The sequence below is a fragment of the Hylobates moloch genome, unplaced genomic scaffold (assembly GCF_009828535.3).
Source record: "Hylobates moloch isolate HMO894 unplaced genomic scaffold, HMol_V3 SCAFFOLD_15, whole genome shotgun sequence".
NCBI classification, from domain to species: domain Eukaryota; kingdom Metazoa; phylum Chordata; class Mammalia; order Primates; family Hylobatidae; genus Hylobates; species Hylobates moloch.
The window spans coordinates 32168889-32188018 of NW_026652290.1; the positions used below are offsets into that span (position 1 = coordinate 32168889).

Genomic DNA, 19130 nt, shown 5'->3' on the forward strand with positions numbered 1-19130 from the left:
AATAGCAAGATGCTGTCTCCAAAAATAAAAGAACAGAGAGAAAGAAAAGCAATGAAGCAAATAAGGCAAAATATCCACAAGAGGAAAATCTGAATAAAGGATATTATATATATAAAAGTTTTATTTTTTCTTTTTTTTTTTTTTGGCTGGGCATGGTAGCTCATGCCTGTAATCCCAGCACTTTGGGAGACAGAGTTGGGCAGATCACGAGGTCAGGAGTTCGAGACCAGCATGACCAACATGGTGAAACCCTGTCTCTAATAAATACACAAAAATTAGCGGGGCGTGGTGGTGCACACCTGTAATCCCAGCTACTTGGGAGGCTGAGGCAGGAGAATCGCTTGTACCTGAGAGGCGGAGGTTGCAGTGAGCTGAGATCGCGCCATTGCATTCCAGCCTGGGTGACACAGTGAGACTCTGTCTCAAAAAATAAAAACGTTTTTTGATCACCTTTCCAAACTTTTCCACAGTAACTAGGACACTTGTGTTTTCTACATCTTGTGTCAAATATGATCCTTAGAAGTTCAGCAGGAAATATTTTTACTAGAGTGGCATGCAGTAGCCTCCAGACAACTTCTGATTACATTCCTTTCTGATTTCTAAATGCATCTGTTTTTAACCTTTTACTTTCTTTATTCAGTCTCCCGAAGGGTGCATATAGTTTATCCTGAAAGAAGCAATTGATTAATCCTCTCAATCATTTTTCGCCTTGTTTTTATTTCCTGTTTTATTCACATCAGGTTTTAATTTTACTAATTCCTTCTTTCTAATTTTTGTACCTCAAGAGAGCTCAGACTTAGACAGATCAAAATCTGTTTCATAATACACTCTCATCACCATTCTATACATACCCTGCTTTCATTTATTTTGTGTTTTTAAAAATATTATAATAAACACTTGTGTAATCAATGTCCAACCTAAGAAGTAGAAAGAATAAACTATGTATCTTTAAAATACAGGGCTATGGACTTACTTGCACATAGCACCATTCAGTTAATAACTAAAGTTATGCCACTTTTTCTAATAACTCCCTTTTTACAGTATAATGACTGCCCCAAAATACACTAAATAAGTACACTGTAAGAAGTAATACTTGACCTTAGGGTTTCCAGCAAAGACACACCCCAAAATCTCCATGCGCAGTTCCCAGCCGGAGGCCTCGCGTGGAAGCAGCTGCCTCTGGTCTGTGTGGGACAGCGCCACCTCCTGGTCGGCGGCAGAGTCAGCATCTTAATTCCATGCATGCTTCCATGCTGGGAAACGCCCTTGCGTAGCCTTAATTTTGTTTCAAACGTATTCGGCGTGCTATAAGTTTATTTCCTGTAAAGTTTGAGGGCAGTGTAATCATGAGCTCCCAAAAGATTGAAAAATTGGTGAGGACAATGGTGCAAGATGAAAAATGCCCCTTCCCCCATGGTCAAGTCCTGAGTTCCTCTTTTGGGGAAGGCAACATATCTACATTACATGAAGTTCTATGCACAGAATATTTATTTACATTAAACTTGTTGGGCTGGGCGCGGTGGCTCACGCCTGTAATCCCAGCATTTTGGGAGGCCGAGGCAGGTGCATCATGAGGTCAGGAGATTGAGACCAGCCTGGCCAACACAGTGAAACCTTGTCTCTACTAAAAATACAAAAATTAGCCGGGCGTAGTGGCGCGTGCCTGTAGCCCCAGCTCCTCAGGAGGCTGAGGCAGGAGAGTTGCTTGAACCCGGGAGGCGGAAGTTGCAGTGGGCCAAGATCATGCTACTGCACTCCAGTCTGGGAGACACAGGGAGACTCCGTCTCAAAAAAAAAAAAAAAAAAAAAAAAAATTGTTGTTTACTACTGACATAAATATGTTTTCTTTATTTGGTTGACTTTTTTTCTATTAAAATTATTCACGTGTCTTGGATTGAGATAAATGATGTATTTTCTCATTAAAATTAATAGAAATATTTTTTTCATATGCAGGTTTGTCACTTAGCAGCAAGGTTTTTAGGAATGAATTAGTCATTAAGTGAAGGATAGGTATAACTTCAAAAGAAAGGTACAAATATCTAAATGATGGCAACGAAAGAATTAACATTAAAATGTCAATCAACCCAAGACTAACACATAAAAATTAATCAGAAAGAGTAAAAACTTTTAAAGACCACATGAATTAGCATGATTCAAAATAATTAGGAATAAAAAAGCAAAAAAAAAAAAAACTTGGCCAGGCGTGGTGGCACATTGGGAGGCCGAGGCAGGCAGATCACCTGAGATCAGGAGTTTGAGACCAGCCTGGCCAACATGGCAAAACCCCATCTCTACTAAAAATACAAAAATTAGCCAGGTGTGGTGGCGGGTGCCTGTAATCCCAGCTACTTGGGAGGCTGAGGCAGGAGAATCGCTTGAACCCAGGAGGCAGAGGTTGCAGTGAGCTGAGATTGTGTCACTGCACTCCAGCCTGGGCGACAAGAGCGAAACTCCGTCTAAAAAAAAAAAAAAAAATTAAGCTTCCTACGAATTGTTGAAGTAATACATAAATTAATTGTCACAAGATTTCAAACAATACAAAGAGAGTGTAAGAACCCCTTGAATATTTCTTTTGTGATTTCAGTTCCTCTCCCAATCCCAAATGAACTCGGGCACAAACATGCATGCACAGTTTGGAATGTATCAGCAATTTTCCTCCAAAATGTGTGTACCATGAACAATAGCTAATGAGGTACCTATATTTACACTTTCTACTTATTTTAATTTAATTTTTTTTTTTAGAGATGGAGTCTCACTATGTTGCCCAGGCTGGGCCCAAACACCTGGCCTCAAGCTATCCTCCCACTTTGGCCCCCTAAAGTGCTGGGATTATAGGTGTGAGCCACCACGCTTGGCCCTATTTCTACATTTTCTTTTCTTTTTAATTTTTCTTTTTTTTTTTTTTCTTTTGAGACAGAATTCCGCTCTTGTTGCCCAGGCTGGAGTGCTATGGCGCGATCTTGGCTCACCTCTGCCTCCCGGGTTCAAGCAATTCTCCTGCTTCAGCCTCCCGAGTAGCTGGGAATACAGGCATGTGCCACCATGCCCAGCTAATTTTTGTATTTTTAGTAGAGACGGGGTTTCTCCATGTTGGTCAGGCTGGTCTCGAACTCCTGACCTCAAGTGATCCACCGGCCTCAGCCTCCCAAAGTGCTGGGGATTATAGGTGTGAGCCACTGCACCTAGCCTACATTTTCTTTTTCTGTTTCCTTTTTTTTTTTCTTGAGAGAGAGTCTTGCTGTGTCACCCAGGCTGGAGTGCAGTGGTATGATCTCAGCTCCACCTCCTGAGTTCCAGCAATTCTTGTGCCTTAGCCTCCTGAGTAGCTGGGATTACAGGCATGCACCACCACGTCCGACTAATTTTTGTATTGTTAGTAGAGACAGGATTTCTCCATGTTGGTCAGGCTGGTCTCAAACTCTTGGCTTCAAGTGATCCACCCACCTCAGCCGCCCAACATGATGGGATTACAGGCGTGAGCCACTGCACCCAGCCTAGTTCTACATTTTCTTGCCAACATTAGATATTATCAGACTTTTTAGTTTTTGCCAATCTGAAGGACCAAAAATCTCACTGGAATCTACACCTCTCTAATGGTTAGAGAGATTGCATATTTTTCCTTTCCTCTTTTGTGAGTTGCCTGTTCCTATTGTATCACTGAGGTTTTAGTGCTGTAACAAATAACCACAGTATCTCAGTGGCTTACAACAACAAGCATGTAGTTCTTGATCACTTAAATGAGGACTGAGGTTGACCTGTAGCTCTGTTCAGTTTCTATTCTCATTCCTGGTCCCGGGCTGAATGAGCATCATCCTCTAAGGCCACTCCCACGACGTAGAGATGAAACACAAAATGCAAAGCTACAAGACGCAGGCCATTTAAAACTTCCCCCCAGATGTGGCATATGTCACATCTTTTCATCTCTCATTGGCTAACACAAGTCTCACCAGCCAGCCCTGGCTATGGGTCAGGGAAGTACCCTCCTCCAACAGGGTATGTGATGAAGGTGGAGGTGGGAATGTTTGACATTGACACAGGGAAAGAGTTGATAACTCTTTATGTGATTATTATCTACTAAACGATTCCACTTTTTTTTTTTTTAATTATTTTTGAGACAGAGTTTCGCTCTTTTCACCCAGGCTGGAGTACAATGGCATGATCTCGGCTCACTGCAACCTCTGCCTCCCGGGTTCAAGTGATTCTCCTGCCTCGGCCTCCCAAGTAGCTGGGATCACAGGCGTGTGCCACCACGCCTGGCTAAGTTTGTATTTTTAGTAGAGATGGTCATCATGTTGGTCAGCCAGGTCTCGAAATCCCATTTATTTATTTATTTATTTATTTGTTTGTTTATGTTGGAGTCTTGTTCTGTAGCCCAGGCTGGAGTACAGTGGCATGATCTTGGCTCAATGCAACCTCCGCCTCCTGGGTTCAAGTGATTCTCCTGCCTCAGCCTCCCGAGTAGCTGGGATTATACGCATGTACCACCACGCCCGGCTAATTTTGGTATTTTTTAGTAGAGATAGGGTTTCACCATGTTGGCCAGGCTGGTCTCGAACTCCTGACCTCAAGTGATCCATTTGCCTCAGCCTCCCAAAGTGCTGGGATTACAGGCACGAGCCATCGCCCCCAGCACAAAAGCCTTGCTTCAAGGTGATTCCACTTGGTATGTGATTCTCCTCCATAAACACAGGTTATAAAGTGTTCCCTCTATGAACTGAGATTCTCTCTCTGACTTTGATCTAATATAGACAAGTAGAATGAAAACATGGTCTGGCTGACATTTCCACTTCTGGCATCTCTCCAAACTGAGGTGGCCTTGATACCTAAGAAAGCCCCATGCAGATGGCAGCCCAAGGGGAGCAAGGCCAGGGAAAGCCTCTCCCTGTTAGGAAGGACATTCACGTAATTTTCTTCCTGTGCACAATGTGAATTCATATTTTTTTTTTTTTTTTTTTGAGACAGTCTCACTCTGTCGCCCACGCTGGAGTGCAGTGGCGTCGTGATCCCGGCATACTGCAACCTCTGCCTCCCGGGCTCAAGCAATCCTGCTATCTCAACCTCCCGCATAGCTGGGATTACAGGCACCTGCCACCATGCCCAGCTAATTTTTGGTTTTTTAGTACAGACGGGGTTTCACCATGTTGGTCAAGCTGGTCTTGAACTCCTGACCTCAAACAATCAGCCTACCTCGGTCTCCCAAAGTGCTGGGATTGCAGGTGTAAGCCACCATGCCCAGCCTGAATTCATAAATTCTTGAGAGATGGGAAATGGCATTCTTTAATGAGAATTTTGAATATAGAGGACACTAATAGAAACTAACAAAGTGCTTTCATAAAATTCCCAAATGCTCAAAGAAAATTTAAAAGTCGAGTTAAGATCCATAAAATGTGCATGCCCAGGCTGGGCACGGTGGCTCACGCCTGTAATCTCGGCATTTTGGGAGGCCGAGGTAGGTGGATCGTGAGGTCAGGAGATTGAGACCATCCTGGCCGACATGGTGAAACCCCGTCTCTACTAAAAATACAAAAATTAGCTGGGCGTGGTGGTGCATGCCTGTGGTCCCAGCTACTCAGGAGGCTGAAGCAGGAGAATCGCTTGAACTCGGGAGGTGGAGGTTGCAGTGAGCTGAGATTGCACCACTGCACTCCAGCCTGGCGACAGAGCGAGACTCTGCCTCAAAAAAAAAAAAAAAAAAAAAAATAGTGCATGCCCACAACTGAGTAAAAGACAGGACTGTGATCAGGAAATGCAGAAAATGTTAAATTTTAATGTCATAGGTTAATTTAGAAAACATTGGCAAGTATTTTCTCCTTTTATCATACCTTCCCCCTTTCTCATCTTTGATGCAGATAAGGTCAAGTTCAGGGACTGCAGGACTTAAGGGGTAGGAGGCAATTCCTTCAAAACAAAAATGAAGGCCGGGTGCGGTGGCTCACGCCTGGAATCCCAACACTTTGGGAGGCCGAGGAGAGCAGATTACTTGAGGTTAGGAGTTCGAGACCAGCCTGGCCAACATAGTGAAACCCCATCTCTACTAAAAATACAAAAAAAGTAGCTGGGTGTGGTGGCGCGCGTCTATAATCCCAGCTACTCAGGAGGTTGAGGCAGGAGTAATGCTTGAACCCAGGAGATGGTCCTTGCAGTGAGCTGAGACCACGCCATTGCACTCCAGCCTGGGCCATAGAGTGATTCTGTCTCAGAAAAAAAAACAAGATGAATAGAAAACCCTTCTTTTCTCCTGCTTCGCATCTGCAATGGTGCAGGAATCCACAGATGTAACTAGACATAAGTGGTGAATTGCAAGAAGTTAGAAGCCTGAAGAATGCAGCCGACATGAAAGGCTTTTATTCATACAGGTGATGTGATCTAAATCACTGACTGCATATTTAGAAAATAAGAAGAGTGTGAGGGACAGCAGCAAGGGTGAAGAATCGCCCCTCACCAGACAAGACTACGACAAAATTAATTGAGTCCTCATTTCAGCTTTAAAATAAACAAAAGGGGCTGGGCATGGTGGTTCACTCCTGTCATCCCAGCACTTTGGGAGGCCGAGGCAGGCAGATTTCTTGAGCTCAGGAGTTAGAGAACAGCCTGGACAAGATGGTGAAACCCCATCTCTACTAAAAAGACAAAAATTAGCTGGGCATGCGTGCCTGTAGTCTCATCTACTCAGGAGGCTGAGGTGGGAGGATCATCTGAGCCCAGGAGGTGGAGGTAGCAGTGAGCTGAGATCACATCACTGCACTCCAGCCTGGTCAACAGAGTGAGACCCCATCTCATAAATAAATAAACAAACAAATAAATAAAATGAACAAAAGGGGAACTGTGTACCCAGACTATAAAAAAGATAAATAAAAAAAAAATGAACAAAAGGGGAATTGTATACCCAGGCTTAAGGTGGAGTCAGGCCTTCTAAGAAAAAGAACAGCAACAACAATAACAATACCAAACCTTCTGCAGGGGCAGGGTGCAAAGAAATGGTGGTGAGAATGACAAGCTGGGGAAAATAATGCCTGCTGCAACTCTGGACACATTGGGACTTAGTGCTCCCTTTGAGAAATATATATGAAAGTCCATGGCAGCAGGTGGAAGCCCAAGGCAGAAGCCAGGGCTGGAGATAACCATCTGTGAACCAATGACTTATCTGATATTCTCTAGGAAGGAGATCACTGCACAGAGTAGAGAATAAGAAGAGGCCTGGTGTAAGCCTTGAAGAAAATCATTATGTCACGGCTGGGTGGGAGAAGGTGAAGGCATAGCCAGAGACCTAGGAGGAAATCTGCAGAGTCCATGTAAAGAAGAAAGAAGAGTGGAAATGTGGAGGGCCATTAAAAAATTATTCTGACACTTGTTAAAACAGTATGGAAAATTGTACTCAAGACGACTGTCCCTGTCTCACTTCCCACTGCCTTAGTAATGCTTACTGGGATCAACCTCTAATTCTCTGTCCCAGGGTCTGTTTCTGGGGGAATCTGAGCTAAGACAGTGCATCATGAACCAAGGATTATGATTCAAGCACATATGGCACATTAACAAAAGCTGAGCATATGCCAAGCCATAAAGGCTCGACACATTTCAAAAGATTAAAATCATATAAAATGTTCCCAACCCAATTGCAATTAAGCAAGATAACTAAAAAAAAGAAACCCTCCTTATGTTTAGAAATTAAGAAACATGACTCTAAACTTTCTAAATAATCTGAGGTCAATGGAGAAATCAAAAGAGAGTAGAGAAGGGAAAACAAGGAGCAAAAGGAGGATTGAAAGAAAAAGACATTCAAGGAGCAGGACTACTATCAGCAGAGATGGCAAGAAGGAAATGTGACTGTTGGCTAAGTTACAGCAATGCACTCATGGGTTTTTGTTGTTATTATAGTTATTTTATCTTCTATTTTGAAGAATGATTTGCTATTTCTTCACAGTTATGGGACAAGTAAAATTATATATCTGGGAAAAAAAAAAACAAAAAACAAAGTCAAGCTTTGTGGCAAATTTAAGTGTATTAGAAAAGAAAGCCAGACGCGGTGGCTCACGCCTGTAATCCCAGCATTTTGAGAGGCCGAGGTGGGCAGATCACGAGGTCAGGAGATCAAGACCATCCTGGCTAACACGGTGAAACCCCGTCTCTACTAAAAATACAAAAAATTAGCTGGGCGTGGTGGCAGGCGCCTGTAGTCCCAGCTACTTGGGAGGCTCAGGCAGGAGAATGGCATGAACCCGGGAGGCAGAGCTTGCAGTGAGCCAAGATCGTGCCACTGCACTCCAGCCTGGGCAACAGAGCATGACTCTGTCTCAAAAAAAAAAAAAAAAAAAAAAAGGAAAAAGAAAAAAGGCTGAAAACCAGTAGCTAAACATTCATTTCAAAGAGGTAGAAACAGACAATTAAATCTAAAGAAAGAAGAAAATAAGAGAACTAGCTGGACGTGGTGGCTCACACCTGTAATTCCAGCACTTTGGGAGGCCAAGGTGGGTGGATCACAAGGTCAGGAGTTCAAGACCAGCCTGGCCAACATGATGAAACCCTGTCTCTACTAAAAATACAAAAATTAGCCGAGTGTGGTGGCGGGCACTTGTAATCCCAGCTACTCAGGAGGCTGAGGCAGGAGAATCGCTTGAACCTGGGAGGCAGAGGTTGCAGTGAGCCAAGATCACACTACAGCACTCTAGCCTGGGCGACAGAGTGAGAATCCGTCTCACCAAAAAAAAAAAAAGAAAAAAAAAAAAAGAACTAGTTAAAAACAAATGTACAAAATAAAGTGTCAACAAAGCCAAAAGCAATTTCTGTGAAGATTAACAAAATTGATAACCCTCTCTCAAAATCGATAAAAAAAGGAAGAGCATACAAATAACCAATGTCAGAAATGAAAAGGGGGTTATCACTACACATTCTACAAACCTTAAAAGATACTATGAGGATATTATTAACAAGTTGATAGCAATTTGAAAATGTAGATGTTTGTTTTAGTCTATTTTCTGTTGCTATAACAGAATACAATAGACAGGGTAATTTACTAAAAAGAAAATTATTTCTTATAGTCTGGAGAGTGGGAAGTCCAAGAGCACAGTGCCTGCATCTGGTGAGGGCCTTCATGCTGCATCATAACATGGCAGAGAGCATCACATGGTGAAAGGGCAAGAGCAGACCAGTTCAGGTCTTTTTTCCTCTTCTTATAAAACCACCAGTCCCATCATGGTGGCCCCACCCTGATGACCTTATCTAATCTTAATTACCTCCCAAAGACCCCCACCTTCAAATATCACAACTGACACAAGAAGAGACACTATGAAGTTGTTGCAGTAATTTAAATATAGGCACAATTTTTTTGCAGCCAAATGCTATCAAGAAGTAAAGTCTCCCCATCTCTTTAATCTCAGCTAGACTCATGACTGCTTTGAACAATAGAATGTGGTAAAAGTGATGTCTGAAGTTTCCACTTTCACTCTCTTGGATCCCTGAGACCATCATATAAAGAAGCTAGTCTAGCCTATTGTAAGAGAGGACACACAGAGATGTTCTAAAGTGTCGTCTGGATCTCCATTTTGTCTGTTTTAATCACACTTCTTTTAGTTGCATGAGATAGAATCCCACTCAAGCTTACTCAAGCAAGTGGATGGGCTGAAAACATCCACCACAGCCCATGGAAACTAGAGCTGGAAACAAAAAGCCACCAGGATCCAGACCCTTTCAGGGACAGGAACTTGCAGGGAGCCAAAAGCCTGTGGGATGTGACCAACTCAGCATTCCACTGAGGGCTATATGATCAAACAGCAAACTGTTTACCATTAATACGGAATGTGGGCAAACTCACTTCTGTGCCTGCCCTAGAAGGTTTGATGAGGGGAATCGCTTCCTGGCGCCGAGTTCCTTGAGGTTATGTACTGGAACATCTAGAGAATGCGGTCTTGCAAGCCTACTCTGGACTGAGCAGCTGACCTCTTCTTCTACTCCTCTTCTCGCTATCTCTTTTGCCTAATAAATACAGAGAGCTGTGTAAAGCTCAGGGCCCTTGTCCACTAGAGGCAAGGTGCCCCCTGACCCCTTCTTCCAAATATACTCTTTTGTCTCTTGTCTTTTATTCCCGCGTTCGCCCCCTTTCTTCAGTCCACCAGGGATTGTGGCAGGTTAGAGGAACTGATCACAATTCTCTCCCCGCTACCTGGGTTTCCTCCTAGCTCAGACAAATCGTATAAAATCTTGCAACCCTGAACTTACAGGATTTCCACCTGGCTCCTAAACCAATGAACAACTTCCTTTGTCTTGGAGATTAATCCCTAGGAGAGACTCCCATAGGCGAGGCTCATTTTTCCAAGCCGAGCATAACCCTTGGGTATCAAATGGCCAGTTACTCCAATTTCCAGAGGTTTGGGATCACCTCCAGGCAGGAGGGCCTTGTCTGAATGGTGAATGTGGGTGCAGGCCATGGGCATGCTCAGCTCAGCACTCTGGGGTCTCCTTCTCTATTGCATACATGCCTGTCTGCTTTCTGTTCTCTAGGACCAGTCCCTACTGGGGAGCCTGTATCAAACAGCAGAAGCCTGTATTCCTGAGAAGCATGAAGAAGCCACAGCAGCCACTATTGGTGCCTGTCCAGATCCACTCAGCATATCTTCCGCATGTTTAAGGCTGCTCGCTTGATCCCATTATACTCTGCTTACGGCCCTCTTCTGATGGCAGAAGTGAACTTGGCCTATAAAGGGCAGGCCAGAAGTACCAGTCAATGCCCATGAAAATACCCCTTAATGACAGATGGGAAGTTGGTAGATAGACACAATTCCCTTGCTCCTTGATAGGGCAACTGGGTTATGTTCTATAAAGTCCCCCACAGGTCCCCAGTGGGACTGAGTCCCAGTTGCCCAGAGTGGTAACTCGCTTGATAAGGCACCTTTTCTTGGCTGTCTTTCTCTGTCTCCCTTCTCCATTCCTCTACCAGTGTTTCTGGAATCAAATTCAAATTACCATCTGCACTCAAATTCTGAGTTGGCTTCTGGAAAACTGGAAACTAAGAACAGAAATCCAGTGCATAGGCCAGGTGCGGTGGCTCATGCCTATAATCCCAGAACTTTGGGAGGCTGAGGTGGGCAGATCACCTGAGGTCAGGAGTTAGAGACCAGCCTGACCAACACAGTGAAACCCCGTCTCTACTAGAAATAAAAAAATTAGCCGGGCATGGTGGCGGGTGCCTGTAATCCCAGCACTTTGGGAGGCTGAGGCGGGCAGATCACCTGAGGTCAGGAGTTTGAGACCAGCCTGACCAACATGGTGAAACCCCATCTCTACTAGAAATACAAAAATTAGCCAGGCATGGTGGCGGATACCTGTAATCCCAGCTACTCAGGAGGCTGAGACAGGAGAATTGCTTGAACTCGGGAGGCAGAGGTTGCGGTGAGCCGAGATCACGCCATTGCACTCCAGCCTGGACAACAAGAGTGAAACTCCATCTCAAAAAAAAAAAAAAAAGAAAAAGAAAGAAAGAAAGAAAAGAAATCCAGTGCATAGCCTTCTAAGCCATACATCCTTCCATGCAGTTGTTTTCAATAATAAAGCCAGTATTTTCATCTCCATTGCCTAATGCCTCTAACTGTTGCCCAGCTGATTCTGAATTCAGCAGGGAAAGAGGCATATTATTTATCACACCCCCAAGCCTCCAAAAAACTGAATACAGACTTGGAGAATGCAGCCAGGCACTGTGTCAAGTGCTTGTAGTGCTAGCTACTCTGGAGGCTGAGGCAGAGGATCACTGGAGCCCAGGAATTCAAGGCTGCAGTGAGCTATCATTGCACCACTGTACTCCAGCCTGGGCAATAGAGCAAGACCTTGTCTTTAAAACAGATATATATTAAAAAAAATAACGACTTGGGGAATGCTAGAGAGGAAGGGAGCGAGGGTCTTTCCCCCATGCACATGCAGCAGGAGTCAGGAAATGGCTGTGTGGCAGAGTTCACAAGAGAGGCAGGGTAGTCTCAACCCTGGGGCACAGCTGCAGAGTCCTGCTCTTCCCAGGCACTTCCTTGGCACATCTAGTAAAGCTGGGGAACAGATGACTCTGCCCAGCCAGCTCTCCTAGGGCCCTCTCAGGTACGGATGGCAGGAATCAAAGCCCAGTATACAGAGTCTTTATTTATTGGAAGTCCTGATATCCAGGAAAGCCAGGCCCATGGCCAGGGCTCAGGACTCCATCTGGCCACTCTGCAGGGGAGGGGTGGGGGGGCAGTCATTCATGTCCAGTTTTCCTGCAGTCAGAGGAGTCCTCAGGAGGCAGGAAGTGGCTGTGCCTGTGGAGAAAGCACATCAACATCTAGTAGCACCTCCTCTGTGCCCAGCCTGGGGAGCCTACGTAGACACAACAGAGGGAGACCCTGCAGAGCCCACAGTCTGGAGGGAGAAGGGTGTCGGGCAATGACCCTGGCCCTGAGCCATGTGAAAAAGTCAGCTGTGGTGAAGTGTCATGGGGGGCAGGGAAGGCGCCATTCTGCTGTATTTACTGAGCACCTGCCATGTACCCAGCAGGCAAAACTCTCTGACTCAGGCAGGGAGAGACAGACAACAAATATGTCAACATTCGAGAAATGCTATGAAGAAAATTTAATCAGGGTAAAAAGCAGAGGTGTGTGCAGAATGGGAGGGACATGTACCACTTCGACTGTCAGCCACAAAAACACAGGACATTCTGTAAAGTCTGTATGCCATGCTGTAGATGAGAATGTTTGTGTTCGCTATTGTGTAGACCAGACAACGTGGGAGACCCAAATTTCACTGCCCCTAGCTAGGCAGGAAAAATTGTAACTGGGATGCCATTCCCAGGAATGAGGGGATGATGAGGAGGAGCTGATTATAGTTACTCTGAGTGCACTGGAAAGCCACAAGAAGGTTTTAAAGGGGAAAGATGTGACCTAATTCCCTGGTTTTTTTTTGTTTGTTTGCTTGTTTTTTTGGAAGACAGAGTCTCGCTCTATCGCCCAGGCTAGAGCGCAATGGTACAATCTTGGCTCACTGCAACCTCTGCCTCCCGGGTTCAAGCAATTCTCCTGCCTCAGCCTCCCAAGTAGCTGGGATTACAGGTACCTGCCACCACACCTGGCTAATATTTGTATTTTTAGTAGAGACGGGGTTTCACCATGTTGGCCAGGCTGGTCTCAAACTCCTAACCTCAGGTGATCCACCCACCTCGGCCTCCCCAAGTGCTGGGATTACAGGCATGTGCCACCGCACCCGGCCCTAATTCCCATTTTTAAAAGCTCCTTTGGCTGCCAGGGAAGAGAAGATCGTCAGGGCAGGGGTGACCACAGGGAGACCAGGGAGAGGCTGGTTGCTGGTCCAGGGAGGGAAGCAGCAAATGGCTCTAAGATAGGAGGATGGGATCTTTACTGTTCAGACGCCCAAAAAACTTGAAAGAGAGAAATGTCCCCAGCAGCTGACTGAGAACAGTATGTGATCGTTAGGTAACGTTTCCTGAGGAGAATTAAGTTCCTTCCGGCTCTCAGGGGTCGTAGTTTCTGCCCTGGGGGTCTGAACTATTCACTTATCCTTGCCTTACAGAAACAATTAATGCCTATAGGGCCTGGTAAGAAGGGCATCACCTCCATCTTCAGCCAAGAGCTCCCCTGAGACAGGCACAGGATGTGAGCCTTGATGGAGGGGCTCAGGGACCTTGGGAACTTGAAGACAGGGGCGGGAAGTGGGTGGGACATCAGGGAGGTTTTCTGAGAGACGTGCCGTCTAAGCTGGAATAGGAATTAGCCAGGAGATGGATTAGGAAGGGCAGTCCTGGCAGAGGGAAACAGCTGGACAAAAGCAGCGGAGACGTGCACTTGAGTAACTGCATGTTCACTGGGGCTGGAACATAGAGCTTAAGGGGGAAAGTGAGGAGAGGTGGGAGCACGGGTCACAGGGACTACATCCCACAGGGCCCTGTGGGCTGTGCTGGCGTTAAGACTTGGGCTGGTGGAAGTGAGAACCATGGAAAGGTTTGTAAGTAGAAGCAGAACATGGTCAGATTTCCTCTGAGATCAGTCTAGGATGATCACCAAGAATGACTGGAAAGTCAAGATGGAGCATGGGGCCCAGGAGAAGGATGGCCAGGTGGCCCAAGAGAGAAGACAGGGCTGCAGGGACAGAGAGAGGGCCCCAGGAGAGGGTGCTCAGAGGGGCTGGGGCAAGATGTGACTTTCACCTTTGGAGCTCACAGTCCAGTGAGGAGGGCAGTAAACATCTAAAAGAGCATTTTTCAACCTTTTTCCGTTACTGCCTCTCCTCAAGGAGTCATTTTAGACTTCTGTTCTAATTGCCCAACCATGAAACTTACATATCACAGATATACTGTGTATCTGGTTTACATATTAGATACATTTAAAAGAGTGACCTTTTTTTGGCCACCCCAGCCCAGCCCCTCTCCAGTTGCAGATGAGGAGTAGTGAGAAGGAAGAGGGTGAGGGAGGAGGTGAAAGGGAGAGCAGAAAGAACCCAGCAAGGACCTGGAATTTTGTTCTCAATGTGACACAAAGCCACTGGAGAGCTTTAAGCATAGGTGTAATGGGGCCAGATTTCAGTCCTTACATGCTCACCCAGGCCGCTTTATGGAGGCAAGAAAAGAGGGGGGAAGGGAGACCAGGGAGAAGGCTGGGGCAGGTATCCTGGAGATGGAGGGTGAGAGTGGTGGTGGATTAAAGCAGGGGCTATAAGGGGCAAGAAGTGATGATGTTCTGGATTCTGGATGCATGGCAAAGGCCCGTGTGGTGGTGGGCTGGGGCTGAGGATGACTCCAAAGTCTTTACCCTGAACAACCAGAAGGATGAAGGGGATGTTACGGAGAAAAGAGATGAACTGAGGTGAGCCCCTCTTACCTCCACAGTTGTAGGTGAGCGTGGCAGCTGCACCTGCTCAGCGCACTGCAGGAAGCGGCGCATATGCTCCGCACAGTTGCCCACAGCTGCCTCGTTCTGTCGAAGACACTCCTCGAAGGCCTCGAAAGGCTGAGCACAGGCCTGGCGGATCTGGCGGATGATTGGGCTGTGGGGGTAGGGCAGTTCAGCCCCTGGGAGATTCCCACCCCACTGCCCACCCCCTACACTGTCTCATACTTGCCCACACTCACTGGGAGGATGTGCATTGGGCAATGCTCATCTTAAGGTAGTGACAGTCCCGCTGCCAGGATTCCGGCTTGGCCGCCACACACTGGCCATACTGCTCCAGCTCCCGGCCACAGTAGCGAGCGGTGACCTCCAGGGCTGCCTGCCTGTGGGACAGGATGGGCTGAGGATCATTCCAGGCAGCAGGCAAGCAAGGGAATTCTTTTTTTGTTTTATTTTTTAGAGACAGGGTCTCACTGTGGCCCAGGCTGGAGTGCAGTGGCATGATCATAGCTCACTGTAGCCACCAACTCCTGGATTCAAATGATCTTCCTGCCTCAACCTCCTAAGTAGCTGGGACCACAGGCATGAGCCACCATGCCCAGCTAATTTTTTATGTTTTGTAGAGACAGGGTCTTGCTATGTTGCCCAGGCTGGTGTTGAACTCCTGGGCTCAAGTGATCCTCCTGCTTAGACCTCCCAAAGTGCTAGGATTACAGGCATAAGCTATGGTGCTCGGCAAAGAAAGGGAGTTCTGGTCTGCGTCTGAAGTAGGACTAGGCGTCCAGGGCAGATGTGAGAGTCTGAAGGATACTGAGATGGGGCCAAAGAAGTGTAGAGGTGAGGCCCAGCCCTGGGGCTTGTAAAGCAGGAGGGGAGCTTCTGGGGAGAGAGTGATTCTAAAACAAGGTCTGATTAATCTAAGGTAGGCCTTCCGGGTCCTAGAAGACAGGCCTTGAAATCCAGGCATTCCCCGGTAGGCCTGGGGATCATGCACAGAAGACTTGGGGCCTTTAGAAGTAAGATCTAGAATTCCAGGGAGAGAGCTTGAGATCCCTAAATGGGTTTGGGGGTTCTAAAAGTGAGGTTTAGAGGTCCAAGAGGTGGGGTCTCAGGTCCTGGGGAAGAGTGTCTTAGCCAAAGGGTCTTCAAGATGAAACCTAAGGCCCCGGTGCGGGACTCAAGGTCCCAGGGGCGTGAGGTCTGGAAGCCCTGGATGAGGCTGGTGCTCTGGGAATCCCGGGAAAGGTCAGAGTGGTCTAGGAACAAGTCTATGGACCCTATAGGTGAGGACTGGGGTCCTAGGCAGATCTGGAAGGTTCAAAAGGTAAAGTTTGGTGATGAAGGGGGGAGGAACCTGGAGCTCTAAGGACGCGTGTAGGAGTCCTAGAGGTCCCTAAATAAGTCTGTAGTCTTAGCATTTCGGTCTGAAAGGCCAGACCTGGAGTACTGGGGGCAGAGCTTGGGTGAAGAGTGACTGGACCGAAGTCCTAACCCGCGCGAGAGGGGGCGGGACCTAAACGCTTAGAGGGCGGCGCTTGGGCATGCGGAGGGTTGGAGCTCGTGAGGGAAGGCGCTGCATCCTGAGGGTCAGATCTCCAAGGAGGGCGGCTGGTCCTAATTCCGGAGGTCCTAAACTAGGTCTAGATGACTGGGTAAGAGAACGGGAGCGGCAGCACGTATGGGGTAGGCGCTCTCGCTACTCACATCTCGAGACCTTTGCCGGCGTAGGTCTGTCCGGGGGAACGACCCGCCTTTTCCGGTATCGGTTGTCATGGCGGCGCCCAGCCCAGCCTGGTTTTTTCCGGTAGCCAACTGAACTAACAGCTCCGTTCCCTTTACGACTAATCTGTCATGGCGGCGCCCTACCTCTTCTTCCGGCCCGGCTCGTCATGGCGGCGCCCTGAGTAGCCACTTCCGCCCTCTTCTGGCTAAATTGCTTTATCCTTATTTCCGGCTTGCAATGGCAGCGCCCGGGGTTCAACGGAAGTAAGCAATGGAAAGTACGGTGGTGCCTCGGCTCCAAAGAGAATGCGCCTCTGAGTTGCGCGGCACCTCACGGGAATGAGCCGCAGACACAAGCGCTCCAAATCTCCGACTGGAGCTGGTGGGAAGCGTCTGCTGTTGCTACAGCGTCTCAACATGTTCCCATTTTGGTTGGGTGCTGTGGCGGTATGCTGTTGGGCTCAGGGTTAGGGGGCCTGATTCCTAACGCCGCGCTGCCACCATCGGCCTTGCGCAGACGCTGATAATCCTCCTGGCACCCTGGTTCTTGTGAGCGCTTGGAACAGGAGGGAAGAAGGAGTCAAACCAAGAGCCGAACTAATTCGGCTTGGGCCTCCCATTTACTCAGCCTGGGACCCAGACGTTTCCCCATCCCTTAGCGTAGGCCAGGACAGACATGGCGTTTAATCCTGACTCCATGAGACTATCAAGGTAGTTACTTCCTCTCTTTGTAATTAATTCCTCCTAGTGTAGCAACATTTTCCCCTCCCTTCTCATCTGTCTTAAAAGTGTGAGGTTAGACCTGGGCGTGAGTTTCCCCACATAGAGACTGGATATCCCCTGGTCAGAGAACTGAGCATCAGTCCTGCCGTTTAGTTTGCAGATCTTTCAAGACTGTAGTCAAAATGAGCAGAACATTTTGCAGTTAATCATAGAGTTGAAGATGAACGAGATGAACGAGAGCTACTTGACTGTGAACTAGTAACGACCACTTGGAGTCTCAGTGTGTCTATAAAATGATGATGATGACAGTGACATCATAGAGGACATAATGCAAGTGAACAGTTTGATACTGAGCTTGGAGCCTCAGGAGTTCTGGATAAGTGAGAGCTATACGGGAGGCTGTAACCATGAGCTACCCTGGTTGGCAGTTGACATCCGAGCATCAGCACTGGTCATCTGAATCTGCCATGGGCACAGAAAGAAAGCTTTACACCTTGAGATCCCTCCGTTCTTCTTGAACTTCCAAGTGTATGTTTGATGGGAGAAGAGGGGAAGGGATCAACATTTAAAGGCTCTGGAAGGAGTCAGATAACTGTTTTTGGCTCCAATGTAGACTGAATCCCTAGATTTTCCTCTACTGGGAGAATGAAATCTTAACCCATCCCGTTCCCTTGTTGGTCTCAGAAACGGATACCGCAAAGATGCATTTTGACGTGCTGAAAGGCCTTAGAAGCTGCCTCAGAAGATCTGTCTAACCTTGTCTTGTTGGGGTGGGGATGCCCACAGATGCACAGGGCGGGAGTTTCTGAAATTTTCTTATCTGACCGAGAAAGCAAAAAAAAATTCAATTGTCTTAAACCCGGTTTCTAGGGATCTCATTAAAGAACTAGGAAAAATTAACCACCTGTTAACAGAAAAACCAAACTGAAATTTTGTTTTGGTTTGGTTTGGTTTGGTTTTGCTTTGTTTTGTTTTGTTTTGTTTTGTTGAGACGGAGTCTGGCTGTGTCGCCCAGGCTGGAGTGCAGTGGTGCAATCTCGGCTCACTGCAAGCTCTGCCTCCCGGGTTCACGCCATTCTCCTGCCTCAGCCTCCCGAGTAGCTGGGACTCAGGCGCCTGTGAAATGTTTTAAAGAGGTTTATTTTGAGCCAATATGAGTGACCATGGCCTGGGGAACACAGGCTCAAGAGGTCCTGAGAAAGTGTGCCTGAGACAGTAGAATTACGGTTTGGTTTTGTACATTTTAGGTGGACAGGAGTTACAGACAAAGACATAAATCAGTACATGGAAGGTAAAGATTGTGTTCAGCGGGGTGCAGTGGCTCACGCCTGTAATCCCAGCACTTTGGGAGGTCGAGGTGGGCGGATCGCTTGAGGTCAGGAGTTGGAGACCAACTTGGCTAGCATGGTGAAACCCTGTCTCTACAAAAAACACAAAAAATTAGCCAGGCATGGTGACAGGCACCTGTAGTCCTGGAGCTACTCAGGAGGCTGAGGCACGAGAGTTGCTTAGGCTGGTCTAGAACTCCTGGGCACAAGTGATTGCTCCTGCCTAGGCCTCTTAAAATGTTGGCATTACTGGCGTGAGCCACTGCGTCCGTCCTGCTAAGCCTATCTTGAAATGATAGATTTTTCTGTCTTTTCCTATCTGCCTTATAATTAGTGACAGACCATCTAAACCAAACTCAGGAAAGAATTACCTTAGGAAAGCTTTCATCATCAAAAAGCATCTTATAATTGCACAAGTATATACAAGATGATCTATTATCAATGGTTTGTAATGGCCAAAGATAAGTCGTCAGAATATTTGCAGAAAAAAGTTATTATGGCCAAAGAA

At 46.8% G+C, this 19130-nt stretch overlaps 1 protein-coding gene across 7 annotated transcripts; it reads right to left on the reverse strand.

Moving 5' to 3' along the window:
• Window positions 1-12097: 12097 nt before the first annotated feature.
• CHCHD5 (coiled-coil-helix-coiled-coil-helix domain containing 5) lies at window positions 12098-16995 on the reverse strand. Of its 7 annotated transcripts, none has more exons than XM_058428409.1 (4): window positions 16554-16763; window positions 15092-15228; window positions 14841-15006; window positions 12098-12272 (listed from the first exon to the last, which is right to left on the reverse strand). In XM_058428409.1, exons 1-4 carry the CDS (start codon window positions 16620-16622, stop codon window positions 12249-12251), a joined length of 396 nt encoding a protein of 131 aa, XP_058284392.1. In that variant the 5' UTR covers window positions 16623-16763; the 3' UTR covers window positions 12098-12248. The 7 variants fall into 7 exon arrangements, with proteins under 7 accessions (XP_058284392.1, XP_032032407.1, XP_058284395.1 ...); XM_032176516.2 differs by having other exon boundaries at window positions 15092-15232; window positions 16554-16688; XM_058428412.1 differs by lacking the exon at window positions 16554-16763 and adding an exon at window positions 16288-16534.
• Window positions 16996-19130: the final 2135 nt, after the last annotated feature.